This window comes from Biomphalaria glabrata, chromosome 8 (assembly GCF_947242115.1).
Source record: "Biomphalaria glabrata chromosome 8, xgBioGlab47.1, whole genome shotgun sequence".
NCBI lineage: Eukaryota > Metazoa > Mollusca > Gastropoda > Planorbidae > Biomphalaria > Biomphalaria glabrata.
Window position 1 is genome coordinate 11,980,550 of NC_074718.1, and position 25,676 is coordinate 12,006,225.

The following is a 25,676-nucleotide window of genomic DNA, read 5'->3' on the forward strand; positions in this document are numbered from 1 at the left end:
ATCCGAGATTGGATGTGGAAGAAATAACGTGTACAAACGTTTTACCAGACAGACAGACAGAGTGAGTGTTGTAAAACTAAATGACATATGGACGATGTATTTAGTTACTAAAACGAAGGCATTGAGCTCGAAACGAAAACGGTAATATATTAGCCAATGGGCAGTGACAACTGACCTCGCAGACACATGTGAAGCCCCAAGCACCCCTAAAGGGATCCCCCTTAGCTGTCAGAGGGCAGTACTGCTGCAGAGGTATCACATCATCAGAAAATGTTTCAGCGGACACTGTTAATGAGCCGAGAGTTGACTGAAGATAATTTACATCCTCATGTACTAACACCAGAGGTCAATCTACACCTGACTCGCAGCCCACACCATTGAGAGTCGCTGTTTGTGGTAAAACAATAGGAAACAAGAGGATCAAATGGACGAGAGAAATGAATATTGACATTATCAAATCGTTCCTCCGTGTAAATAACTGTGAGGATGAACCTCTCCCAGGTTATAGGCAAAAACTCTTCCAAGGAATTTAACAAAATCTACCTTCAATGACCTTGACATTCCTGAGAAGATTCTCGTCGCCTGTCAGAAAAATTCCTCAGTGGACACTGATAAAAGAACTACAATAAGCTTTGTTTCTCTGTAACGAAACTCGACCCTGGCAGCGCCATAGAGTGAATACTCGTTCCTTTCTAACATAATAATAATAATAATACCAATAATAATAATACCAATAATAATAATACCAATAATAATAATACCAATAATAATAATACTATTCTATATTATCATTAAGAAAATGTGTGTTAACATTGCTTTTATTATTCAGTAATATGACCGCTAAGGGAACACAGGGGTTCTCGTGTCTGGTCTATTTCTCGTGTCTTTTGTGTTATGGTAAAAACATTCACGTCTCTCCTATTATTAAAGGCTTTTAAATAATAAGGCATTATCGTTTGTTTATTTACACACTTAAGTTCTATATTTGTAAATATATTCATTCCTTTTTCAATATCGCTTTTTATAGCAATATTTATATTAAAAGTTCCGAGCTCATGAAATTCAGAGGGCGGCATCCCGTGACAGTTTGAGAAACGTTTATCTACGGCATTGTAAATAGATGTAGGAGCAGAGAACTCTCGCTGCATGGAGCTAATGTGAGTTACGTTTTCCTTAGGAGTAGTTTATTGTTCTTACTCGGCTCTGGGGCAAAAGTTCGAGGCTTTCAGCGGTAGGTAAGTGATAGCAATGAATGATATAAGATAAGTTGTTATTCCACTGTGCACATTACGTTCATTTATAGAGTTTTAACGTGCAAAAATGTGCAATATACTGAAACAGTTCTGAAGATAGAACTTTGATTGGGAAATCCCCTTGTCTGTATAGGCGTGTTTTTTTTTCTTCTCTTTTTTTTAGCGGCCCCCGTAAGGAGAAGAGCCGCTATTAGGTTTGTGTGAAATGTCCGTCTGTCCTACTTAAATCTCAAAAACTAGAAGAGAAATCAGAAATCATGTTTCACCATGAGTTGTGACCTTTTATTGTATGTGCATTTTTTTTCCGTAAGCATACCGTATTGTTTTTAAATAAAACTAATTATGCAACCTTTTTTTTTCTTAAAAATAAAAATATATAAATGTAAGGGAAATTATGCTAACAATATATCACAGGGAATAAATAATTTTTAATTTGTGTGCATCTTCAGCAACACTTATTCATAAAAACATGTAAAATGTACAAGACATGTTCACAACGAATATGAATATTAATGAACTGTGATTTTTCTGGTCAACTAGCGGCAAAAAGTAAAAGAAGACATTTATGTTTGTTTATAAAGGCTTAGAATACACTTTGTATGTAAATGTCAAGCACATTTTTTAAAATCGACTATTTATGCTGCGACTTTCGCGCAGTAGCATGACGGCTGCGGCCACGCGGTACTAAATTAGTCTCCTGAAAAAGTTTTAATAATCAGATTTTTTATTTTGTTTTCTTTCATTTTTTTTTCGTCTTGTATGTCAGTCTGTTTGTCCGTAATGTTTAAATCGCAAAAAAAAAAAAAAAGACTAAGAAGCTATTGAAAATCTGAATCTTTTATTTTCTTTCCAAAACATTGCAATAATTTTAGTATGTATAAAAGGTTGTTCCGGAAGTTTTTGTGAAAAACATATACATGCCATCAGTTTAATAATAAACTATTAGTTAATAGCTAATAATAAGTTGTTCCGGATTTTGAAATAAATAACATATAAACGCCAAATGAAAATCTCTATACTGACTTATATTTCATTACCTATAAAGTTGCTCCGGATATTGTTTTATAAAACAAATTACGTCAAATGATTGTTTGAAATCACACTTCTCACTTATATTACACTTATTATTATTGGAAAATGCGTCACTATAGTTTAATTATCGATATCAAACTGTTCCGGACTGTCAACTTAAAACAAATTTATGTCAAGTGACTTATTTTATAAAAAATATCGACAATAGGATGTTCATAATTTTAAAAGAAAGTCATTTACTATATATGTTTGTTGAAAATCACTCTTTAGACTTATTTTACGTTTAATTTTCATGCTTAAACATCACAAAAGACTTTGGTAAGGGAATGTTCCGGATTTTTAAAAAAGAAACTGGCTTATAATACTTAAATTTTCTTATCGATAATCGCTAAAATTTAATTAAAATATTTTGTCTTGAATATTCCTTGAAAATATGCGTATTCGATGGGGGCAGCCTCTGAGTTTGTGAGATTACACAAACTCTCTTTGTAATCTTGTTTTCTTTAAAATTCCTTCTCTTAACTCGCACACTTGTCATAGTTAAAACCACAAGTAAAAAAAACTCAAAACCATTGATACAAAACTTTCGTAGTTAGGCTGGTGAAGGGGGTCCAAATTAGAAAAATCCCCCGGCCCCCACTTTAGGGAGCCCCAAATGAGTGTCCAAAATTTGTTTTTACATTTAATACTATTACCATTATGTCATGTCATGATGTCAATACCAAAATGCAGGGGCCCCCTAAAAATATCAAGCCTCCCGGGCCCCCAAACCACTTGCTACGCCACTGATACAAAGAATTTGTATTTTTAATTATATATTTCGAGCTGAAATTTCGCCCATAGTGGTATTGATGATTATTTTATTTCTGATTCCTGCTAATAACTCGAAAGTCTCAATTTGATTCTCTTAATGTTTCAATTAAAAATACAATATGAATGTTAAGTTTACTTCATTATTTGAATACAATGTGAGAAAAGATTTTGTTGTATTTTTACTTGTTTTTTTGTACATTTTTATTTACAAAGCTTTTATCAACTCTGTCTGTCTGTCTTTTTGTCTGTCTGGAACAATTTTTGTACACGTTATTTCCCACTCACTCATTTTCGGATAAAATTGAAACTCAACACAATTATTTCTTCTTTCTAACAAAATATGACTAAAAAAAAAGTAACCAATTAATTAATAAATTATTGGTAATTAATTATTTTGTTTGGTATCGAATATAGTAATAAATGCTATTATTATTATTTAAATAAGTTTGTTTAATATAGGTATTTAAATATATGGACGTGATTTTGAGGTTCTTCCCTTAGAAAACTTTTTTTTTTTTATAGATGTTAATATTTAATATTATTCTTTAATATTTTTTATTTTTGTTTTCCACTCTGTTATTCAGGCTTACAATTCTCACGATCATACATTGTAAGTTTTTGTTTTATTTTATTATTGCTATTGCTTTTCTATTTCGCGTCATCCTAATAGCATATTTAATTGCATTCTGGTCCACTTTCTTTTGATGACAAGTGTGTGTGTGTGTGTGTGCGTGCGTGCGTGCGTGTATGTGTGTGTGTGTGAGAGGGAGAGAGAGTAGCTTGGAGAAGGCTTCCCTGCTGCCTTTAGGCGCTAAGCAAACACAACACAGCTCGAGTCAAATCTGGAATGAAAAATTCCGAGTCTACTTCGAACTCAAAGTTCCCTACCAATCAGCTAAGGTTTTTATCTTGAACCAAAAAGGGAATGTCTTTGAGCTATGTTCTTTATTTTTGGCCCCCAGTTAAAAACAAACACGTCTTTGTGTGTTACAGAAATATATTTCATTGGTCCAGCTAAAGACAAGGACATACGTTTCCTGTGTAATTATATGAAAGAAATACTGAATGAGAGTCAATAGGACCAGACGTGTTGGTGTGTTTGTTTATGTTTCAAGGAACAGAACTGTGTTGATGTTTGTGGTCAACTTTAGTTTGTACTGTTAAAGCTGTGTCTCTCTCCAGGCAAACACTAGTGGACGATAGTGGGTATGTGTGTAGACTTTATATTTCAGATTTAATGTAGGACAAACAAAATGCACCTGAAATTTGATTAATTATTCAATGTGTATTATTATCATTATTAGAATGATTCGATTTTAGCTTTATTTTTAATTTTCAATCAGTATCCAGTTTTGTGTGACTTTTATTAGATCTATTTGATTTCCGAGGCATATAGATCTAGATTCGCTTCATTTCCGAGGCATATAGATCTAGATTCGCTTCATTTCCGAGGCATATAGATCTAGATTCGCTTCATTTCCGAGGCATATAGATCTAGATTCGCTTCATTTCCGAGGCATATAGATCTAGATTCGCTTCATTTCCGAGGCATATAGATCTAGATTCCCTTGATTTCTGAGGCTTTTAGATCAACGTGTACTTTTTTTAGGCTTCTAGATCAAAAGTATTCTTTGTTTCTCTGAGGCTTTTAGTTCAAAAACTTGTTTTCTGAGGCATTTACATCAAGATTTACGTGTTTTAGAATTTTATTTACATCTCGATTTTCTTACTCTCTGTGGCTTTTCGTGTTTAAAACTCAGCGGCTCAGTAGGGCTACTAAATAGCTGGGGGATGAAGAAAAAGTCTGTTAACTAGAAAAGTCTGTTAGTGTAAATAGTCTCTTAATAGACGTAAATGACTTACTCTCAGTATAGTGAACAATTTAATGGATGACGTAGTGTTGGTGGAAACATATTCCACGTCTTAGTTCACTAACGTTTGGGCAACGATTTCGTTTTATTTTCGTAGTTCGTATTTATGAATGAAGCTCGTTCTAACCATGAGAATTAGTCTTTTTGTTTTGTTTTGTATGTTTCGGATGTTCTTTCAGAATTGAAGATGATTACATCCTAACCCAAACCTCCCACAGGGCGGGGTTCAAACTGGAGACCATCAAGACAGCCAGGGCCTGATTGAAGTATGTGGAGGCACAGGATCTTTTGAAAGCTATTAATAAAGATCCTCGCATAAAAATACTTCTATCTAAAAGTATGCTATATTTTAAAAGAAAGAAGTACTTGTTACTTCAACATCACTTTCCTTTGTTTTAAGTTTTTTTTACAAATATTTAATATGCATGTTTTAGTTTTAAAGAATGTCTGGGTTTGTGGAGGTTAAGGCCCTTGTAGACACACTGCCGTAAATCCGAAGCTGTATCGGTATTTACTTATAATGAGCCTGCTACAACCACAAGTGTACATTTTGTAATCACGACATTGTTGTCACCCGACGTAAGTGTGACGAACACACTTGCCGGGGATTATATTATCAAACTTGACAATTCAATGAAGTGAAGAAAGAAACATCTCTCTGTATTTTCTTAAAACTTCTTTAATAATACTTCTTCAACTTTCACATAAAATCACTTCTTAAATAAAACTTAAAGATACATGAAACTTCACTTAGTATAACTTCAACTTCAAGTAATATAACTTCAGATAATATTACTTCAACTAATAAAACTTTAATTAAATGGACCCGCTAATATCACAAAACTTAACTAAACCTTTACTAAGAGAGGAATTAAGCGATAACTAAGCGAGGACCATCGCTCTACAAGAACTGCTACTATGCGAGGACCCCGTCTAACTGGCTTTCCCTTAATTTATACCTTTCTTAATCGTACATTCCAGAATCATGGAAACTTCTCCCCTAATTATTTTAGTAACTTTGACCTTCTAGAAGCTGACGTGTGCTATTTTTTTCCCTTAACCTCTTTTTTTGATTGGATACCTGAAATAAACTTGTTTACGCTGGACACTTGCACTAATTTGACCTCGCTTCTAGAAACTGGTCGAAATAGGTCACAAACTCGACTCGTGACAATAAGATTAAAAGTGTACTTACTAGTATTTGACCCGTCGAAATTTTTCTTTTTCTTATGTTGAGGCGGGGGGGGGGGGCTGTATCCCCGCCTGCCTTACCTTAAAATCCGACCCTGAAGACAGCAGTCTAGAACGCATACAATAGGACCAGGCAGCCATCCTTTTAGACATTCACTTACTATACTGCATTAACAATTATTTAAAGTGCTTCATTTACTTAATGAAATGTGTACAATATTTTAATGCTTCCATTATCGCTTCCGATGTACTGAAATTAAACCTTTAACTTAAACCTTTTAACGTTAAGTTGTTTGACAAAAAGGTCTTGATTAAGAAATAACTGTGATGCGTGGTCGAGAGGCTATGTACGCTTGAACTTGGCTACCAATGAAAGGGGCTCGAGGTTCGACACCCGACTCGAGCAGAGTTGTGTTTACTGAGCGCCTAAAGGCAGCACGGAAAACCTTCTCCCAGATACCTCCTCCCTCCCCCCGCTGGGCTACAACTGAGATTGGACCAAAGCACTCTGAGCATGTTGTAAGCAAGAAAGTAGCGCCATATAAAAGCTATATTTATTTATTTATTTTATTTATCTTGCATTGGGAACAAGTTTGTAAGGGTTTTTTTTTTGCAACTAGGCTTTCTAGTATCCTTCTGTAGATCTTTGATTATCAAAGGTCCTAATTTATTCATTATGTGTAGTTGTTTTACCATCATTACTTTTCTCCACAGATTTAGAGCTCAAGCATGCTGCCCCCAGGCCCGCCTGGACACTACGTGGTTGGGTCATTACTGGAGTACAAAGGGCCCAAGACCAACTTACAATGGACCAAACAATTCGGGGGCATCTACTCCGTGAACCTGGCGGGCAAAACTTTGGTGTATCTGAACACTATACAACTTGTGGAGAGGTACATGGAGGGCGCCGCTGGGGAGTTACTGTTGGACAGACCACCTGGACCCGGCGCGATTGGTGAAGGTAAATCATTGCTACAGATCATACGTAAAGTGTTAACACATTTGAAAACATTTAGGTGCCTAATTTAACGAATACATGTATGTACACACCTAGACAAAGAGAAAACAGTCATGGCTGTTGGAGATGTTTATTCTAAAGGTTATTTACCATAACAACAAGCTGCTCTTTGATAACAAATGTGATTTTTAATTTGATTCTAAGGTACACTAAATAAGTAAAAGTTATTGCATGGTTTTAAAATTACACATTTTATTAATACTGCTCTAGTTTGTTAACCGGATACATCGAAAATCTTGCTATGTATGGATTAGCATTTATTTTATCATACAAAAACAAGGTTACAAAGACAGTTTGTGTGGAAACACAAACTAAAAATCGGCCCCCGAAGTGGTCCACCCAGGCAAGTTTCAATATTTTCAGAAAGAATATCAGAATGAAATTCTATCAAAGTCAAATGACAGAAGAATGGAGAAAGAAGGTTGACGGATCTTGTGTGGTGCCCCAACGGTCCAGCAGATCAAGGGATAGGTGAAAGTGTAGGTGAAGTTCTTTGTGAATCTAGCCTGTCATAAAATGATTATCTAATTGATGTAATTGTTCTGTAAAGGGTTAAACTCTTATTCATAGCCTCAAGGGGAAAATGGTGTATTTTTATGAAAAAAACTGCTTGCATATATAAATTTTTCGCTTTCAGAAAAGAAAAAAGTATCCGTTGCATCAGAACTTTGAATGGTCTAAAATATCATGATGTCGGATTTTCAATATCTTTTCTATTACGAGATCTAAACGGGACGGACGGACGGTCGGACAGACAGACCACATAAAACTAATAGAGTCTATTCCCCTTTCGGGGGCCGCTAAAAATAATGACCTTCCTGGTCGTGACTTTCAATTTGAGAACCTCTCCAAGTCCCTCTTTGTTATCTTCCACATTCCATCGCTGCTACTAGAAACAGAAAATAAGTAGAGCTCATATTTAGAGTCGGCACCATAAATCTCGGCGCCCCGGGCTTCATACTTTCTTTTTTTTTTTAGCCTGTGCCCGCTACCGCCCCTTCCGTGTATCACCTTCATTTAGCCTGATAGTGTCTCTGATAGTGAGCAGATGTCAGTTCTCCCTTCACGCGCCCCATCGCTCCTGGCACACGTCCCCACTTCGTTCCGCTTCTGACAATTTAGATAGGGAGCGCCTGGTACGTGTCATGGGGGCTCGCCCTGCTAATCTTTCAACGCCAACCTTTACGTACTGTTTAGTATTGATTTATATTTTATTTTCTTGTTGGACATGTAACGCAACCTATAAACATATAGCACAATAGATACATATTGAAACCGATCATATAAACTTTAGATTGTAAAATAGAAGCTTAAAATAATTGTCCAAAAATCTCTTGGTGTTTCCACTCACCAGTAAGTCTACGTTTTAAGGGAGTTGTTTCCCCTTCTTCTAAAAACAAATCTCCATACTCTCTTACCTAACCAATGAGCGAGTGGTATTTCCATTGTTTATGAGATTCGTAAACAGAGAGGGTGTTATCATACTAGTGAAACAAGAGTTACTCCAAGGGCTTCAGGCAGACCTAGATTATCTCCCCCCCCCCCCCCACTCTGTCATCACATTCGCTTCTCCTGACCTCTACAGATGACTGACTTTCTGTATCAGCTTGTCCGGCAGACCCGCTAATGGGCTACTCCTCGGACATGTCAGGAGAGTATGCGAAATTAATTTTAATAAAGGAGGACAACTCTATTTTCTTAAAAGAAAAATTAGCTTAATTGGTATATAGCTGTTTTGATAAGTGTGTGTGGGGTGGTGGGGAAATAATGTATTTGTTAATGTAATGTCTAATGGTATGTCTAATGTTATCTTATAAATAAAACACTCCTAATCTAGTCATGCATGTTGATTAGAAACTTAATCAATGCTAGTCATTGGTTTTCATTGATGATTCAGACACCCCAGTTCCTAACTCTAATTGTACTAAGGAAGAAGTCGCACTTGCATACATTTTTTACAGTGAGTGAAATATGCTTTTAGCAGAACTGAATTCCTATATAGAAGTATCGGAGTCCATTATAGAAACTTTATCTGCTTTTAATAAATAATCCGACAAATGGTTCACCAACAAATGGTTCACCAACAAATGTGTTGGTTCACCAACAAATGGTTCACCAACAAATGGTTCACCAACAAATGTCTTACTAACCATTGACTCAAATATAATGGGTATATTGTATAGCAAAACATATTTCTAATATTAATCCCGCATGTTTAGTTTCCATTTAAAGTACATAATAAAGTTGTAACATTGTAACTTTTTTTTTTGCTAGCCAGACACAAGACTGGACCTAATCCGAGTTTTTGTGAATTGAATTGAACGCTGACAGTACGGGGCCCTGGAGTAATCAAACTTCAATCGGAAGTGAATTATGCAAAACTGGCAGAAAAAACTTGTGAAAAGTAATATGGGGGCTGAACCCATCCCATATATACATCCACATCTATTCATTAAGTAGCATGTATTTCCCTTATTTCAAAATCACACAAAATAATTAATCACCAATAATCAATTAACTGTTTTTTTGAATTGATTTATGTCTTGTCAGGCTCAATAAATAAGTGTGCGAAGTTTTAACTTGATCCGAGAATGGAAAATGGGGGGGGGGGGGGGGGGGAAACATGATCAAACTTTTTACCAGACAGACAGAGTTGATAAAAGCTTTGTAAAAAGATGGTTGACTTCAGTTGCAATTTTTACCAGACAGTCTTCTTCTAGCCAGATTTTTTTAATGCAGTAATTTCTTTTGCAGAATGAGTCACAGAAAGAAATGATTTGATTTGATTTTGATTTTAGGCACATCGGCACAATTTAGGCCACAGAAAGAAATAGCATGTTATGTTCCATAGCAGATTGGCAAAACTTGCTTAACGAAGGCAAAGAATCTGGCCAACTTTACATATTTTGAAACTTGCCAAAAAAAAAAAAAGAATAATGTCTCATTTAAGAATCAAAACTGAATCTAAACTGGGCTAGAGAAAGTGTGGAGAGAAAGAGCGGAAGAGGTTTTTAGGGGTTTAATTTATTTCGATGATGAGTTAACATTGGGTGACCTCTTCTCGATGGAAATATTACGCTTTGTGTTTCTCTCGTCGGATGACATTTTAGAATGTAATCTCACTGGATGACATTTTAGGAAGTTAAGCTTTAGCTAAATATAGATTACGTAGTTCTCATGTTTCAGTGTTTAGTAACACATTTCGTGGCAATAGTGAATGTGTCCAGTGCCACGCAGAGTTTGTATCGTGAATGACTCCATGTACTAAATAATGTGCTCAGTAAGGAATTTGAAGGCTCTCGTGGAATACGTGGTCACTCTAGTTTCTCACACTGTCACACAAGATAAATGAGGGCACAGGAGATCCCGTCACCATGAAGGTGGGTGGGGAGAGGTCCAGTGATCACATTTTGTCATCGTGGTTCGTCTGGGCTAACTGGTAACAGACACTTAAAGGCCTCATCTCAAATGTCTGGTACAGCAGTCTTCATGTATAACAAATGTCTGGTACAGCAGTCTTCATGTATAACAAATATCTGGTACAACAGACGTCATGTACAACACGTGTCAAGTACAAAACATGTCCGGTAAAACACATGTCAGGTTAAAACAAAATTCCAGGTTCAACACATGTCAGGTTCAACACATGTCAGGTACAACACATGTCAGGTACAACACATGTCAGGTACAAAACACGTCAGTTACAACACATGTCAGGTACAACACATGTCAAGTACAACACATGTCAAGTACAAAACATGTCAGGTAAAACACATGTCAGTTACAACACAACACATGTCAGGTACAAAACACGTCAGTTACAACACATGTCAGGTATAAAACACATCTGGTATAAAACAAATCAGGTATAAACACATCACATTTCAGATACTTATTGTAATAAATTTATAATAGAATATTATTCGAAATATAGAAATGTCTTTTCTAACTAACTTTACACATTGAACTTGATCTGAAATTATTTATTAATTCTTCACAGAGAGGAAAACATGTAAAAGTGACCGATATCAACACAAGTTTTGTCAGAATAGTTTTCACAGCACACTGAATGTCTTTCATCATCATCATCATCAAACTCCATTAGAGTGAGGGCTTGAGAGGCTCAAATCCTCTCTTGCAAAAGCCCTGGACAGAAACCCTGCTGTCTTGCGTAGTGCATGAATGTCGCCATACAGGTCGAGAATTTTGGGTTTCCCAGACCTGTCGAGACGGAGATCAGCAATTCTGGGGCAGTCAAACAGAATATGAGGCACGGTTTCCTCTTCTTCCCCGCAGCGAGGGCACCGTGAATCGAAATTTGGCCATAGCCGCGAGAAATATGAGCCAACAGGACAGTGGCCTGTCCTGCACTGTGCTATAATAGCTTGCTCAGGCCTGGACAGCCTCCACCACGGGGAAGTGCGGTCAGGACGCCTCATGCGCTCCCAGACTCCACGGGCTTTTTGGGACTTGTCCCAGCACTCAAACCACTTTTCCATTTCTGTTTTTTGTATTATAGCCAGGCTTGATGAAAGCTTACAGCCTGATCAGTGGGTGGAATTTGCCCTCCCTGGTCTGCCAAAGAGTCTGCGATTGTGTTGCCAGTCACACCTATGTGACTCGGTACCCACTGCATTATTATAGGGGTGCCATAGCGTTGTTTGATGTTATGTGAAGCCATGATGACAGTGTTGATATTGGGGGGCCATGGTCCGGGGCTTTGCAAAGCATGAAGCACAGATTTTGAGTCAGTGACCACAACAATCTGTGTTGCCCTCAAATGTCCCTCGCCGAATTGAGAGTCAATTACTTTTAAGGCTTCACAGACTGCCATGGTCTCCGCATCAAAACTGCAAACACTAGCACATGGTCCAAAGATTTTGACTGTGTGAGAGCCAAGAAAGTCGATGTAGGCTCCATAGCCTGCTCTTCCAGAATCTATTGATGCCGATCCATCAGTGTATGCCAAAATAGCACTGGGCATGAAAGTATTAATGGTCTCCAGAGCTAGGATTTGAAGGTCGTTAGATGAACGGCTTTGCTTAGTGGCATTAGGGTCTACTAATTTCAAGCGTATGTCTGGGGTTGTTGGGCGACACCAAGGGGGAAGGGGATGAAAGCGTTGAATGTTTTGTCGGTTGGTGGAGAGGCCAGCTTCATCAGATAGTCTAGTGGCATGATGCATAAAAGACTGCATCTGGATACGTCTTCTGCATCTCCAACCATCCACTAGTTTTCTAGCTGGCAGGTATTCATCCAGCCTTTTATACCGCTCATAGCAGGTCAGTACTGACCTTTCCCTCCTAAGGTTTAGTGGACCTATATTAGCCATTATTTCAGCCGCATTCACTGGACTTGTCCTAAAGGTTCCACAGACAAATCTTAGTGCTTGGGACTGTATTTTTTCAAGTTGTTCAAGAGCAGTCCTAGAGCCATAAATTTGCACAGGTAGGCTGTAGTCTATCTGTGATCGGACTGCTCCTAAATACAGGGATCGGAGCATGTCTGCTCGGGCTCCCCACTTCGTGGATGCCAGCTTCCGCACAATGCAAAGTTTCCCTGAGGCCTTTCTTACAACATCCTGGATGTGCTCACACATTTTTAGTTTGCGATCTAAAGTTACACCAAGGTAGTTGGGTAGCTTTTCCATGCTGAGAGCCACTCCGTTGAGGGAGAGCTGGAAAGGTTGCCCGAGAATGCCAGTCCCGAGCGTGAACAGAGAATAGACCGTCTTGGAGGTGTTTATTTCTAGCCTCCATTTTTGTGTGTATGAGCAGAGCGTATGGAGGTCTTCTTGTAGCACTTTTTGTATAGAGGTTGCACTCCTTCCGGATTTTTAAAGGACAATATCATCAGCATATAGCAGCTTTTGGCATTTTAGCTGAGCCGGTAGGTCATTTATGAAGGCCGTGAAAAGGGCGCATGATAGGACGGAGCCCTGGGGGAGGCCGTGCTCGAGGGTCATTTCCCCTGAGACTTCTCCGTACATCCTTGTTCTTATTGTACGCTCTTGTAGGAAGTCTCTAATCCAGTAATATATCCGTCCCCGCACCCCCACGGCTCTTATCTTATGAAGCAAACCAGGCCGCCATACTTTATCATATGCCTGTTTTAAGTCAATGAAGACTGCGTATGTGCTTTCGGTCCTTTGGAATCCATCTGCTACGCTCTGCACAAAGATGTTGACTTGGTCTATAGCGGACATTCCAGCCCTGAAACCAGCCTGTTCTGGAGCTATAAGATGGGCACTCTCAAGGTACCAAACCAGACGCTCATTTACCATTTTTTCAGCCATCTTTCCCACACAAGATGTGAGTGAGATGGGCCTGTAGCCCTCAGCAGTGGAAGCATCTTTTCCCTTTTTTGGTATAGGAATAATGGTGGCACGTTTCCAGGCCCTGGGCAGATGACCATCTGCCCAGGTTCTATTTACGAATGCCAAGAGCACGGCCCTTCCTTTCCCCCCTACATGTTTAAGCATTTCGGGGGTAATACCATCCGGCCCGGGAGCCTTTTTAAGCTGGCATTTCCTTATGGCAGCATTAAGCTCGCCTATCGAGAATGGGGAGTTCATCGTTCCCTCAGCACTGACTGAATGTCTTTAGACAGCTAAATATAACTTATAACAGACTATAAGGGAGCTAAAAATTATCTTAAAACTTCGTTGGATGATAATGCACGATATTTCACGGAGTATTAGTTCACCTTGTAAAGAAAAAGAATAGACGGGCCCGAAGATGAATGGCTTAATGCGTTTTGTTGCGACGCTTTTCTGTGAATTTGTTTTATTTGATTTATATGGTGTATTTATATTTAGTATGTTTGTGTTATAGGATATTCTTAAAGTGAATTGGTGTTTGTTAAATTGTATACACAAATCTCCGTATACACAACATCGAAGTCCAGGAATAATTTAACTCTTTCTTTCTGTAATTATTTTCCATGATCCGACGGAAGTATTCATGTGTAGTTCACTCCCCTGTTATAATTAAACTTCTAGAACCTTGTTATCAGAAAATATTTTATTTGGTATACAACTGAAGGGGAATGCATGCTCTCCTTATATAATACAAATTAATGTTGATAACAAAAACAACAACTTCATATAATGGGGTCAAATCAACGATGGTATCGTCAAATAGGAGAGAAAGAGTTAATCCTTACAATACAGTGCCAGTACCATTGTTTATGCTATTTTTTTCTACTCCCTGTAATTAAAGTCTTTAATTCAAGCTTTCAATGGCTCCTTTCAATCTAAAGTTAAAGACAACTTTGCGGTTTGTTCTGCGATGAGCTAGATGTAGCTCAAAGTCGGGTGTTGGCTGTTATGTCTCTCATGACGAGCGGAATGCTGATGTCGCCACGTAGCCGATGGTGATGCTGAAAACGAAAACAAACCACAGGCGTGTGAGCCTTCTGGTCTGGTTCATCTAAGTATGAGGAGAAAATAGCGGAGCCTGTACTGTAGATAATCACTCTTCGCCATTCTTAATGGTAGAATGCCCCCCGCCTCTTTCCCTTATTTTAAACACTGTTTGTCTGTGATAGCAGGGAGTGGCATCACTCTAGGCCATATCAACCAAAGTTATAAATATAATTACTTTAGACGCTTCGAATGTTTTTTTTTAACAAAACATTTTCTAAAGCTCAGTTGTAAGTTTTAATTGGGTTTATTTCAAATGTGTTTTGTGTGTTTTTGTCCCCGAAGAAAGGCCAAAAAGAGTCTTAAAGTGTAGCCTATTATCTGTTAAGATTAGTATTATCCTTTTACTGCCAGCTACTGGGAATGTTAGGATAACAAGATTGTCCTTCAGTCATATATTTACTAAGTTTATAAAGACTCACTCCGTCTGTCTGTCTGTCTGTCTGGTACAAACGTTGTACATGTTATTTCTCCCATTTCCTATTCGTGGATCAACTTGAAACTTTGCACAATTATTTAGTGTCCCTATAAAAAACATGCATCAATAAAAAAAAAAACAATAAATAAATTAATTTGTGGCAATTATTGGTAATTAATACATTTTGTGCGATAAAGAAAATGGGAAATACATCTTACGCTATTGAGAAATGTGGCTGTAAACGTGAAGATCTTTCCATTACAGTCATTTTAAAAAGTATTTTTTATATTTTGCTTGATTACAAATGTAGGCGCAGTGGCTGAAAACTGGTGAAGACTGTGATCTTTAATTTCGGGATCTTTGGGCGCCTCTGAGTCCAGCCAGCTCTAATGGGTACCTGACATTAGATGGGGAAGAGTATTTGCGGTTAGTTGTTGAGGCTTGCCACATGACAACCTCGTTAACCGTGGGCCATAGAAACAGATGACCTTTGCATCATCTACCCTATAGATCGCAAGGTTTAGCAACACTATGTACGATTCTCTGGACAAAATAGCCGACAATCTGTTTCTTGTGTTTACTGTATTCAATCTTGAATGTAGCGAAAGATGAAAATTAACTTAGATTTAGAAGAGAGTTTTAACAACAATAAAGGCGTGTGTTCCAGAAGTGGACTATTTCACGTGCTACACAGACCTAACTGTCACCTACACATTGTGCCATTCAAAGCAAAGCCACTATTTCCCAGGGTCCATTGAAATTATTTTATCCATTTTTTTATGCCTTTGGCGGCAGCTATACTTTTGTCCCACTATCTCTTTCGGAAGCTATTTGCTGTCAGGTGCTCTCTATAATGCCAATGAGTGCAAGCTGGAGCCTAAGTTGGTCTTTTAGTGTTTCCAGGTCAGCTGTGTTAGGCTGTCTTTCTAAAAGCTGAATACAAAGCAAAATAAGGAGAACAACTCCACACTTACAACTGTATATGTAAATAATTTTTAGGTTATGTCCCTTATTCGATATCAATCAGTAAAATTAATTATCAATAATTACCTTATTAATATTTTGTTTTATTGACTCATGTCATTACTATGCCACTTACTTGATCCGAGAAGGATGTGGGAGAAATAACGTGTGCAAACTTTTTACCAGACAGAGCAAGTTCATGTATGCTTTGTGTACAATTTTCGCTTACGGTCTTGAACGATCTTCTTTTCGGGATGGTTCACTACCCAGTGCAAGCTTGCTAGCCCCAAGTTGTGCCCCTTGCACTGTATACACCAGCATTCGCCAGTCTGTCGTTATTTCTTGCTCATGATGGAGGGCACAACCTTTTGGTGACAACGCTCAAGAAACATTAGTTTACATCTGTATCACACCAAGCTATCATAGACATACTGCATGGCTGTAAGAATCCCTACATAGTAGACACAGTTTTTTGTTTATTGGCGGAATGAATTTATTGCCACATTCTCGCTAAATACTCTGCTAGCTTTAATTAATCGCTTATTATCATCATTCGGACGCGCGGTGGTTGAGCGCTTGACTGTTTCGATCCCTGGTGAAGACTGGGATTTTTTAATGTCAGATCTTTTTCAGATCTTTGGGCGCGTCTGAGCTCTAATGGGTACCTTACGTTGACGTAAAGGCGGTTGGTTGTTGTGCTGGCCACATGACACTCTCGTCAACCGTAGGCCACAGAAACAGATGATCTCTACGTCATCTGCCTTATAGATCACAAGGTCTGAAAGGGGGACTTTACTTTACCTTTTTTTTATTATCATCATTAATTTTATGTGAGGACTTGAAAGGCTTTTATCTATTCCAGAATCCCTGAACAAAATCCAAGAGGCTTTGTAGACTGTAACCTCAGAAACTTGTCTGAGACTCCCAAAAAGACATTTGATTGCATATTTATCTTAACAATGATGCGCCATTGGCTACCGTGCTGCCCCTAGATGCAAATTGGTCTTTCACGTTAAGAGAGTGGCCATTCAGTTATTCGTTGGGCGAGATAGACTCCATTGCTATGTTTCTAAATTTAATACTCAGGGCCGGCCTTAGGCTACTGCAACTTATGCGGTCGCAGTGGGCCCCGCACTTTCATTGGCCCTGCGCTAATTCTAGGTGTAAATTATTTTAATAAACCATTATAACTTATAACAAAATATCAGTGTTTCCCGGCCTTCTGATTTTTTCAGGGCTTCCTAGAAATCTGCTGAAAGTATTAAAATCTCCTGAAAAATAGACACTGTCAGCTTTCATTTAATAAAAATTTATTGCAAAGACAAAATGTATTTTCTAATACAAAATCTTAATTTTGACATTTGGCTTATCCCTACCCAGACTGGGCCCCTCACAATCTGTTTCGCATAGGGCCCCGCAAGCAGGCCCTGTTTATACTTACATTAAAATCAATGTTGATTTGATGTTAACGAAAATGCAGGCAAAGTAACAAGTTGATTAAGAATTCTTTAAATTTGTGTCTCTTTAAACGTGGATTTAATGTTTAAACATATAGGGCATTTAAGAGCCTCAGATTAATGTGTTTAAAACGTCTCTTTGTAGATTTACAGTGAAATCAAGGTTTGGGACATAGATTATAACCCTCTTTCTATTTGCAGGTTTACTTTTTGGAAGCGGAGAGAATTGGCAGAAAAACAAAACAGCCACCATGCGAGCCCTTCACGCTGCCACGTTCGTACAGGCCATGGAAGACGTGGTCCACTTCGAGCTTCGGGAAGTCCTGCAGACGCTGCAAGCGAAACTGGGTCAAAAGGTGATGGTGGGAGATGTGCTGATCGGCCCGTGCGTCAACTCGATCGTGGGACTGCTGAAAGGGGGTTCGCTAGCAATGGACGACCCTGATAGACGCGAGGTCTTGCTCATCTCCCAGAACTTGGCGCGATGTGACTTGGCCTCACTCCTGCAACAGATCTCTCTCAAGCACCCAATGTAATGTTCTGTCTCATAACGCTTTTACCTTTACCTATCTCTTAGTCTGTTGCACCGTTGGGGCTCTAAGTAAGATTTCTCGACCATATTTCTCTCTGTCTTTTGCCTTGGATAGAACCTCTATCAATGACAGGTTTGTTCATTCTTTTATGTTGTCTTCCCGTCGCTTTCTCTGTCTGCCACTTCTTTTTTTTCTGGTACAGTTCCCTGAAGGAAGGTGTTTGCAAGACCTTGTAATATGGCCATTGAATACGCTGCTTTTGTCTGTATGTTGCTCTTATATAAACATTTTAAAAAATGAAACTAGTCACGTGATATGCTTTGTAGGTTATAGTATTTCTATGAGACTTTCAAAACCACAAACAGATTCCTTTAAGAGGTTCATCTTCAACTTTAACTTATGAATGCAAAAAATTGAGAATAACTAACAATTTCCTGCAATTTTATTGGCTATGTCAAAAAATTAATTCATTTAATTTTGCGAAATCATCTTTTTTTAAACTCTTAATTAATTGCATCCAATATAATCTTTAAAAAACAAAAGCTTAGAATATTTAATCAATAACGCAATGCATGGCTAAAAAGGCGTTTTAAATTCTTATTGTTAACGAGCGAAATATAAAGTAATTTTTTTTTTGAAACCAAAGGGAACAGTTCCGCTCTTGGAACTATAACTACAAATGTAGAAGTTGTTACCACTATTCGATATAAAATTTAACAACTAATTACCAATAATTGATTAACTAAATATATAATTATTACATTTATTCATGTTTAGTTAGGTACAAAAGTCAATGTTTAACGTTTCAACTTGATGCGAGAATGTCTATGGGAGAAATCATCTATGGGTACGAAACCCTTCATTTTTAGCTGTATTTCTGAATACTGAAGGATTAATGTCCCTTGTTGGTATTAAACAAAATAATTAATTACCAGTAACTGATTGAATAACTGGTTAATTTTTTTTTATATTGATTGATGTTTTGTCTGTACCAATGAATAATTGTGCAAAATTTCAACTTGATCCGAGAATGAGTGTTGGAGAAATAACGTGTATAAACTTTTTACCAGATAGACATAGTTGATGTAACCTTTGTAAAAATGAGGCTTTAACATCTTTGTTGGTGGACTTCATTTACATTGTGTATGTTCCCCTACCCCTTGTGTATTACTAATCCAGTGTCAATCTGTTGAGAACTAATACGAACAATGTCTTTTCAAACAGGCTGAGGCTTCCCCTGTCCTTCTTGTTTTGTACCAGCATTGTGAACATCCCTGCAACAGCAAAGAGGCTTCACGGTCTGCTTCGTAAGTGGATTCGAGAAAGTCGTACCGAAACAGACCCAAGTGATTCAAGTTGCCGAGAAAGTGCGGCTCCAGACGCAAGCTCAGCATCACAAGAGAAGTCTCCATCTGCAGCATTGATGTCAAGCCAGTGGAACTTTTCAAAAATGTCTCTGAACGAGGAGAATGAATCCACACTGCAGAGAATTTTGAAACAGCCAGAATTTGTTAAAGTCACAGAGAAAACAGGTCAGATGCTCTTATCAACAAATAGTCTTTTTCATAAACTTTTTTAAAATTTCATTACTCTATACTTATTCAATTACTTTGTATCTTATTTGATTACTCTGCTAAGCCACATGAAACACTACACTATATGGTCGTTTGGTATTCATTCTAAACTGTTTTCTGTCATTATTATGAGTTAAACCCAACCCTGTTCACCCCCTTCCATCCTACAGAAGATTTGGACATAGTGACATAATGGCATAATCTTCATTTCTTAAGGAACTTCCAAAATTTATTAAACAAACTCGTTAATCTTTGGACTTATCTTCGATTATCATTTGAATAATGGATATCTTATTGGATTGCTCTTGTATTTTATTGGATTACTCGTGTATTTTTATTTGATGAACCCAGCGTTTTTCAATGACTATAAAACGCTTTGTATGTTAAAGTGGAGGCGCGGTGGTGGAACTCTTGGTTTCCAAACCGGAGTCCCGGGTTCATATCCTGGTGAAGCCTGGGATTTTTAATTTCGGGATTCTTTGGGGGCGAGTGTACCCAACTCTAATGGTATGTGACATTAGTTGGGGAAAAGTAAAGGTTGGTCATTGTGCTGGCCATATGACACCCTAGTTAACCGTGGGCAACAGAAATAGATGACCTTTATATCATCTGTCCCATAGATCGCAAGGTCTGAAAGAGCAACTTTACTTATCATAGACAATGTTTATCTATTTACTGAATACTGGGTTTACATGTTTTACAAGTTCGTATTTTTTTAAAAATGTCATCATGCAAGCACATAGCTTAACTTATACATTGTATTTTAATTTATTTCTCGACAGACACAGAGCTCATCCAATCATTGACGGACTTTTTCTTTGGCGGAGTGACCAGTACACTCTCAGGCGCAGAGTTTGTCCTGATGTACTTGTCCAAGAATCCTGACGCAAGCCGGACGGCGCAGAAAGAGATTGACGCTGTGGCAGGAAACGAAGATATTCGCTGGTCTATGAAAGACCAGATGCCTTTCTTGCAAGCCTGCATTGCAGAGGCTCTCAGGTTAGGGTGTGTCACGCCGTCATCATTGCCTCACGTAGCTCTGAAAGAAACCCAGGTAAATAACTAGTTACTTATAGCCCAACTTCATGGACAGATACCATCCACTTTGAACGAAACTGTTACATGTCCTAACGGAAGGTTATATCATTGCCAACTACTCACCAATCATAACCAATAATTAAATATATGCTAATGTAATAGTTACTTTATTAAATGTTCCATTCTCAGATTGAAGGCTACAGCATACCTAAAGGTACAACAGTGATGGCCAGCATATACAGCTTGCACCGTGACCCTGAAATATTTGCAGAGCCAGAAGAATTTAGGCCAGACAGACATCTCGATTCTGAGGGCCGGTTCAAGCAGCCGCATTCCTATCGACCTTTCGGAATTGGTAAGCAAGTTTTAAAATACTTGCCTAGCACTCGACATAAATTTATATATAAAGCAATTTTTTTCTCAAGAAAAGGATAAAATACAAGACTACACTCCAATGTTTAAACAGTCAACACTTATACTGACCTAAGTGCTTAGACTAGACCTGTGTTCTTAGATCAGATCTGAGTGCTTAGAGTAGACGTGAGTGCTTAGACTGACCCAAGTGCTCTAAACTCTAATTTGGTGACTGTAGTTTGCTTTAGATTTTATATCGAAAAGAGAAGTTTTATCGTCAAAACCCATCTGTTGGGGAGGGGGGGGGGGGTAAACTAAAATTTTCTGGATTTTTTTTTAAACAAACTCAAAACCCCTTTAGCTACGCTCATAGAATTTGGTGACTGCAGTTTGCTTTAGAATAATATTGAAGTGGGGGTTTTCTACCTTAAAACTATCTGAAGGGGGATTTTAAACTCAAAACCAGCTGAAGGGGTTTTAAAGTTAAAGCCCTCTGGCTGAGAAGGGTTTAAACTCAACCCCCCACCCTTGGCCACGCTAATAGAATTTTGAGTGCGTAATTTGTTTTTTTTTATATATTGAAGAGGTGGTTTTTAGCTCAAACCCTGCTGGAGGGGGGTTTTGAAAACAAAGCCCCAATTGGCTACGTTCATAGAATATGTAGAATCTGGATGTATGCAGATGTATGCTTTAGTCTTATATTGAAGAGGGGGTTATATCGTAAACAAAAATTCAGAGGGGGGTTTAAATCAAAATCCCCTTTATCTATCCTCTTGGAATTCGGGGATTGTCGTCTGCATTATTTATTTTATTTTATTTTTTTTATAGAAGAGGGGGGTTTAAACGCAAAACCCCCTGGAAAAGGATTTTAAACTCAAAACACCCCCTTGGCTGCGCTGGGGCAAGTGATACACCTAAAATAAACAAAATCAAAACCATAGATCGGGGGGGGGGGGGGGGATTTCATTTCTGGGAGGGTTTGAACCCCCGGCTACGCCGGCTACTCCCATGAGAGGGAGGGTGTAGGGGTTGGAAAATTGTGCATTATCATTGGCGAATATTGAAAAAATTAAGTATTTCTTGTCACATTATTAAACAGGCTACATTTTAAATAGTCCTACTGTATACATTTCATTTTGCTTAATAAATGCAAAGCAATAGGAACAAGGTTATAAAAGACAGTTTGTGTGGAAACACAAACTCAAAATCGGCCCCCGAAGTGGTCCACCCAGGCAGGCTTCAATATTTTCAGAAAGAACATCCGAATGAAATTATATCAAAGACAAAAGAGAGATAAGAATGGAGAAAGAAGGTTAACCGATCTTGTGTAGTGCCCCAACGGTCCCGCAGATCAAAGGATAGGTGAAAGTGAATGTAAAGTTAGATGTGAACCTGGCCTAACTAGTTCCCCCTTCAGACCTTGTGATCTATAGGGCAGATGATGTAAAGTTCATCTTTTTTTGTGGCCTACGGTTAACGAGGGTGTCATGTAGCCAGCACAACGACCAACCGCCTTTACTTTTCCCCAACTAATGTCAGTTACCCAGTAGAGCTGAGTGGACTCAGAGGCGCCCAAAGATTCCAAAGTTGAAAATCCCAATCTTCACCAGGATTCGAAACCGGGACCCCCGTTTCGGAAGCCAAGCGCTTTACCGCTCAATCTCTTATTCGAATTCTCAAATAAAAATACAAACCAATCGCTGCAATTAATAAAAGTTCTGGAAAATTAAGTTTACAAGATTACTATTCGTTTAAATTAGGTTTAACTTTTAATGCATACTAATTAGCTTTTTCTCTTTAAAAAACTGCTTGCATAACTGATTTTAAAAATTAGATTTTTCGCTTTCAGACAAAAAAAAAGTAGCCGTTTCATCAGAACTTTGAATGGTCTAAAATATTATGATGTCGGATTTTCAATATCTTTTGTAGTTTACGAGATCTAAACGGGACAGACGGACAGACATTTCGCACAAAACTAATAGCGTCTTTTCCCCTTTCGGGGGCAGCTAAAAACTTTGGGTTCCACAGGTTAGGAAACATAGCTTCAGAAAAAAAAAGGGGGAACTACTTTTTTTTTCCCCATGAACTTGTTGACTTTAAGTTATCTCTCTTTTCAATCCAATTTACTTCTCTACTTATCTAGGAGCCCGGCGTTGTGTGGGTGAGGCCATGGCAGATATTCAACTTTTTCTCTACACTGCAAGTATTCTACGTCAGTTTGACATTGAACCCGCGGACAGCAGGAGCGCTCAAGACCTAGAGACCCACATGAGGATCGTCCATCGACTGATAGACCTTCAATGTGTCTTTACAGAAAGAAAGAACAATTGCTAGAGATTCATAACAGTAACAAGTACTCATGAGAATCAGGAATTATATCCTGGCTATAATAATCAAAATTAGCGTTCTTCAAGATTATCAACCTTGATCGTGAAGACTTATCAACTTTGACTCAACTATCAGCCTAAATCAGAAGATTTATCAAGTTCGACGTCAACTATCAAGTTATCAACCCTAATCTTAAAGACATTAAGTAATATATGTGTATTTTCTTTAGTGTTTATGGATGATCTAAATATATATGATACTTTAAAAAACAACAACTTACACACTATCAAAAGATAATTATAATTTTTAAATACAGCCTAATAAAAATGTGCTAGGCATTTCGGGAAAAAAAGTTGTAGGCCCTTGTTTATTATAATCCTTTTTTGTCACTTAGAAATTAGTAATTTTTTTTTTTTGGAATCAAATCCTTAAATGAGCACTTTTGTTTTGGGTATATCTGGTGTACAGAGGCCGAAGTATTTGAAAAACAATGTAATAGTTGTTTACTTTTCAGTACAGGAGAGTCAAACATGTCAACTCTTTTGTTTGTAGAACTGATATTTTTTCTTATTTAATTGGCAACAGTGATCTTTCACAATGGCGTTCTTGACATTGTTTTTTGTTTATTTCCGAAACTCTCCAAAAACTCTCAATGATCCCGGGTTCATGCCCTGCCTACCGCCTTCCCCCGTCGTCCTGCTTGAGGTTTGAACTAGGAAGTAGATTATCTTCCAACTCTGAAGGAACATCCGAAACATGTGAAACGTTTTGCAAACATTTCAATTTCTTGCGTTTTTTTTTTCCATCTTCATTATATAGCCACCACATTTCTTCTTATCGCTTCTTCGTATTTGTATCTTTCTGTATTTCTTTGCTTATGTATTCTTAGAGGAACTTAAAAATTCTAATCGTAATAAAGAGCAGAATACTGTGATTAACTTTTAGTGTTAGAGTCTCCACAACACATACAGTGGGTGGTAATTTTCGGTACCAATCTCTTAAGTTCCTAATAGAAAATGACCCACATATTATTAGCTATGTATCTCATTATTGATGTCCACATTGTTAAATATTCTCACATCCATTTATTAATTACTTATCAATTACAATTGTGGTTTACTAGTTTAATCATATTTAAAGTTTCTGAGATTTATTTTTTCTACGAATATATCATAGGTTCCAAATAAATCCACTATTATTTTTACGCTTTAAAAATGAGTAGAGAATAGATACTTTGGTTTTTCCATTATATTATTATCGAAAACTCCCTTTATTCATTCTCTAGCACAAAAGAGAAGAATGAAGATTAGTCTGATACAAAATTATAGTTAGGTGTCCACTAGAGTTCTTTGTTTTTTATGATGTTAGAAGTACCGCAGAGTAACTCCCTCTGACAGATCACATTTTATTTAGGTATGTTCAAAGATGCCAACGAGGTGAATCGAGGAATCGCGTGAATCGTGGCCATCCTTTTGGTTGTTAAGACAATTAGTTACATTGTAATCTCAATATATTCTTATACGCATTGAATCTTTCAAGGATCTGCCGTTTATTGGAATACGACCGACATTGTAGGTGCTATGGGTACTACAATATTGATTATATTTATGTATTTTCTTTTTGTCAATGTAAAGTAATCTAGTCACTCAAAATATTATTATTTTGCTTATTATTATTATTATATTACTCTTATTACTATTATTATTATAGTTGTTTTGTTATTATTATTATCATTAATTATATTATTATTATGGTTAAATTTGCAAGGATTGCTGAGTCGAAATATTTAGGAGTACCTAGTCTATAAAGCTCACTTTTTTTTTTAACTTGCAATGTACATTATTGCACACTATTCTTCGTTTGTTCGTCCTAAGTCAGTATTGCTAGGGATTGAGAGAAGCCCAACTGTAATCTAGTCACATTTAATGTGTTACTTTATTTGGATGACTTTTTATTGCAATATCCATTTTCTTTTTTTTCTTATTGACTTTCGTTCAAATGAGAAGAAAAAAAAAAAAATAAAAAAACTTGACCATTTTGTCTTCAATGTCGAGCGCTATGAAAGAATGCTGTCTTGCTGTCTTGCGATCGACAATGAAAGTGGATACACTTCCTAGTTGTACGTTGTGCACACTTAACAACCGTGTTTTTGATCTGCTGATTTTTTTACAAAGTTCACTCCGTCTGTTTGTCTGTCTGGTAAAACAAAAGTTTCTACACCTTATTTCCCCCCACACCCAATCTCGGATCACGCTGATATTTTGCACAATTATTTATTTTAACTGACAACTCAAAAATCAGTTTGAAAAAATAAACAATTAATTAAATTTGTGTAAGTAATTAGTTTGTTTGGTATTTCGAACAAGGGAAAGAAATTGTACTCGACCGAAGTGGTGGTATAAGCTGAATA

At 37.5% G+C, this 25,676-nt stretch overlaps 1 protein-coding gene across 9 annotated transcripts; it reads left to right on the forward strand.

The window, feature by feature from the left end:
* The first annotated feature begins 1,140 nt into the window (after nucleotides 1-1,140).
* LOC106060826 (cytochrome P450 2D15-like) lies at nucleotides 1,141-25,301 on the forward strand. Of its 9 annotated transcripts, none has more exons than XM_056038652.1 (10): nucleotides 1,175-1,235; nucleotides 3,683-3,708; nucleotides 4,092-4,304; nucleotides 5,149-5,306; nucleotides 6,875-7,121; nucleotides 17,641-17,971; nucleotides 19,197-19,504; nucleotides 20,329-20,600; nucleotides 20,774-20,939; nucleotides 23,082-25,301. In XM_056038652.1, the coding sequence occupies exons 5-10, from the start codon at nucleotides 6,890-6,892 to the stop codon at nucleotides 23,270-23,272; spliced, it is 1,500 nt and encodes a 499-aa protein (XP_055894627.1). In that variant the 5' UTR covers nucleotides 1,175-1,235; nucleotides 3,683-3,708; nucleotides 4,092-4,304; nucleotides 5,149-5,306; nucleotides 6,875-6,889; the 3' UTR covers nucleotides 23,273-25,301. The 9 variants fall into 9 exon arrangements, with proteins under 9 accessions (XP_055894625.1, XP_055894624.1, XP_055894630.1 ...); XM_056038657.1 differs by having other exon boundaries at nucleotides 5,149-5,235; XM_056038649.1 differs by lacking the exon at nucleotides 4,092-4,304 and having other exon boundaries at nucleotides 1,156-1,235.
* The last annotated feature ends 375 nt before the right edge of the window (nucleotides 25,302-25,676 follow it).

Coding starts and splice junctions, on each gene's coding strand:
- LOC106060826 (XM_056038650.1), top strand. CDS start 6,890: ATGCTGCCCCCAGGCCCGCCTGGACACTACGTGGTTGGGTCATTACTG. Junction 19,505..20,328: donor TAAAGTCACAGAGAAAACAG/GTCAGATGCTCT, acceptor ATTTCTCGACAG/ACACAGAGCTCATCCAATCA. Junction 20,940..23,081: donor CTATCGACCTTTCGGAATTG/GTAAGCAAGTTT, acceptor CTACTTATCTAG/GAGCCCGGCGTTGTGTGGGT.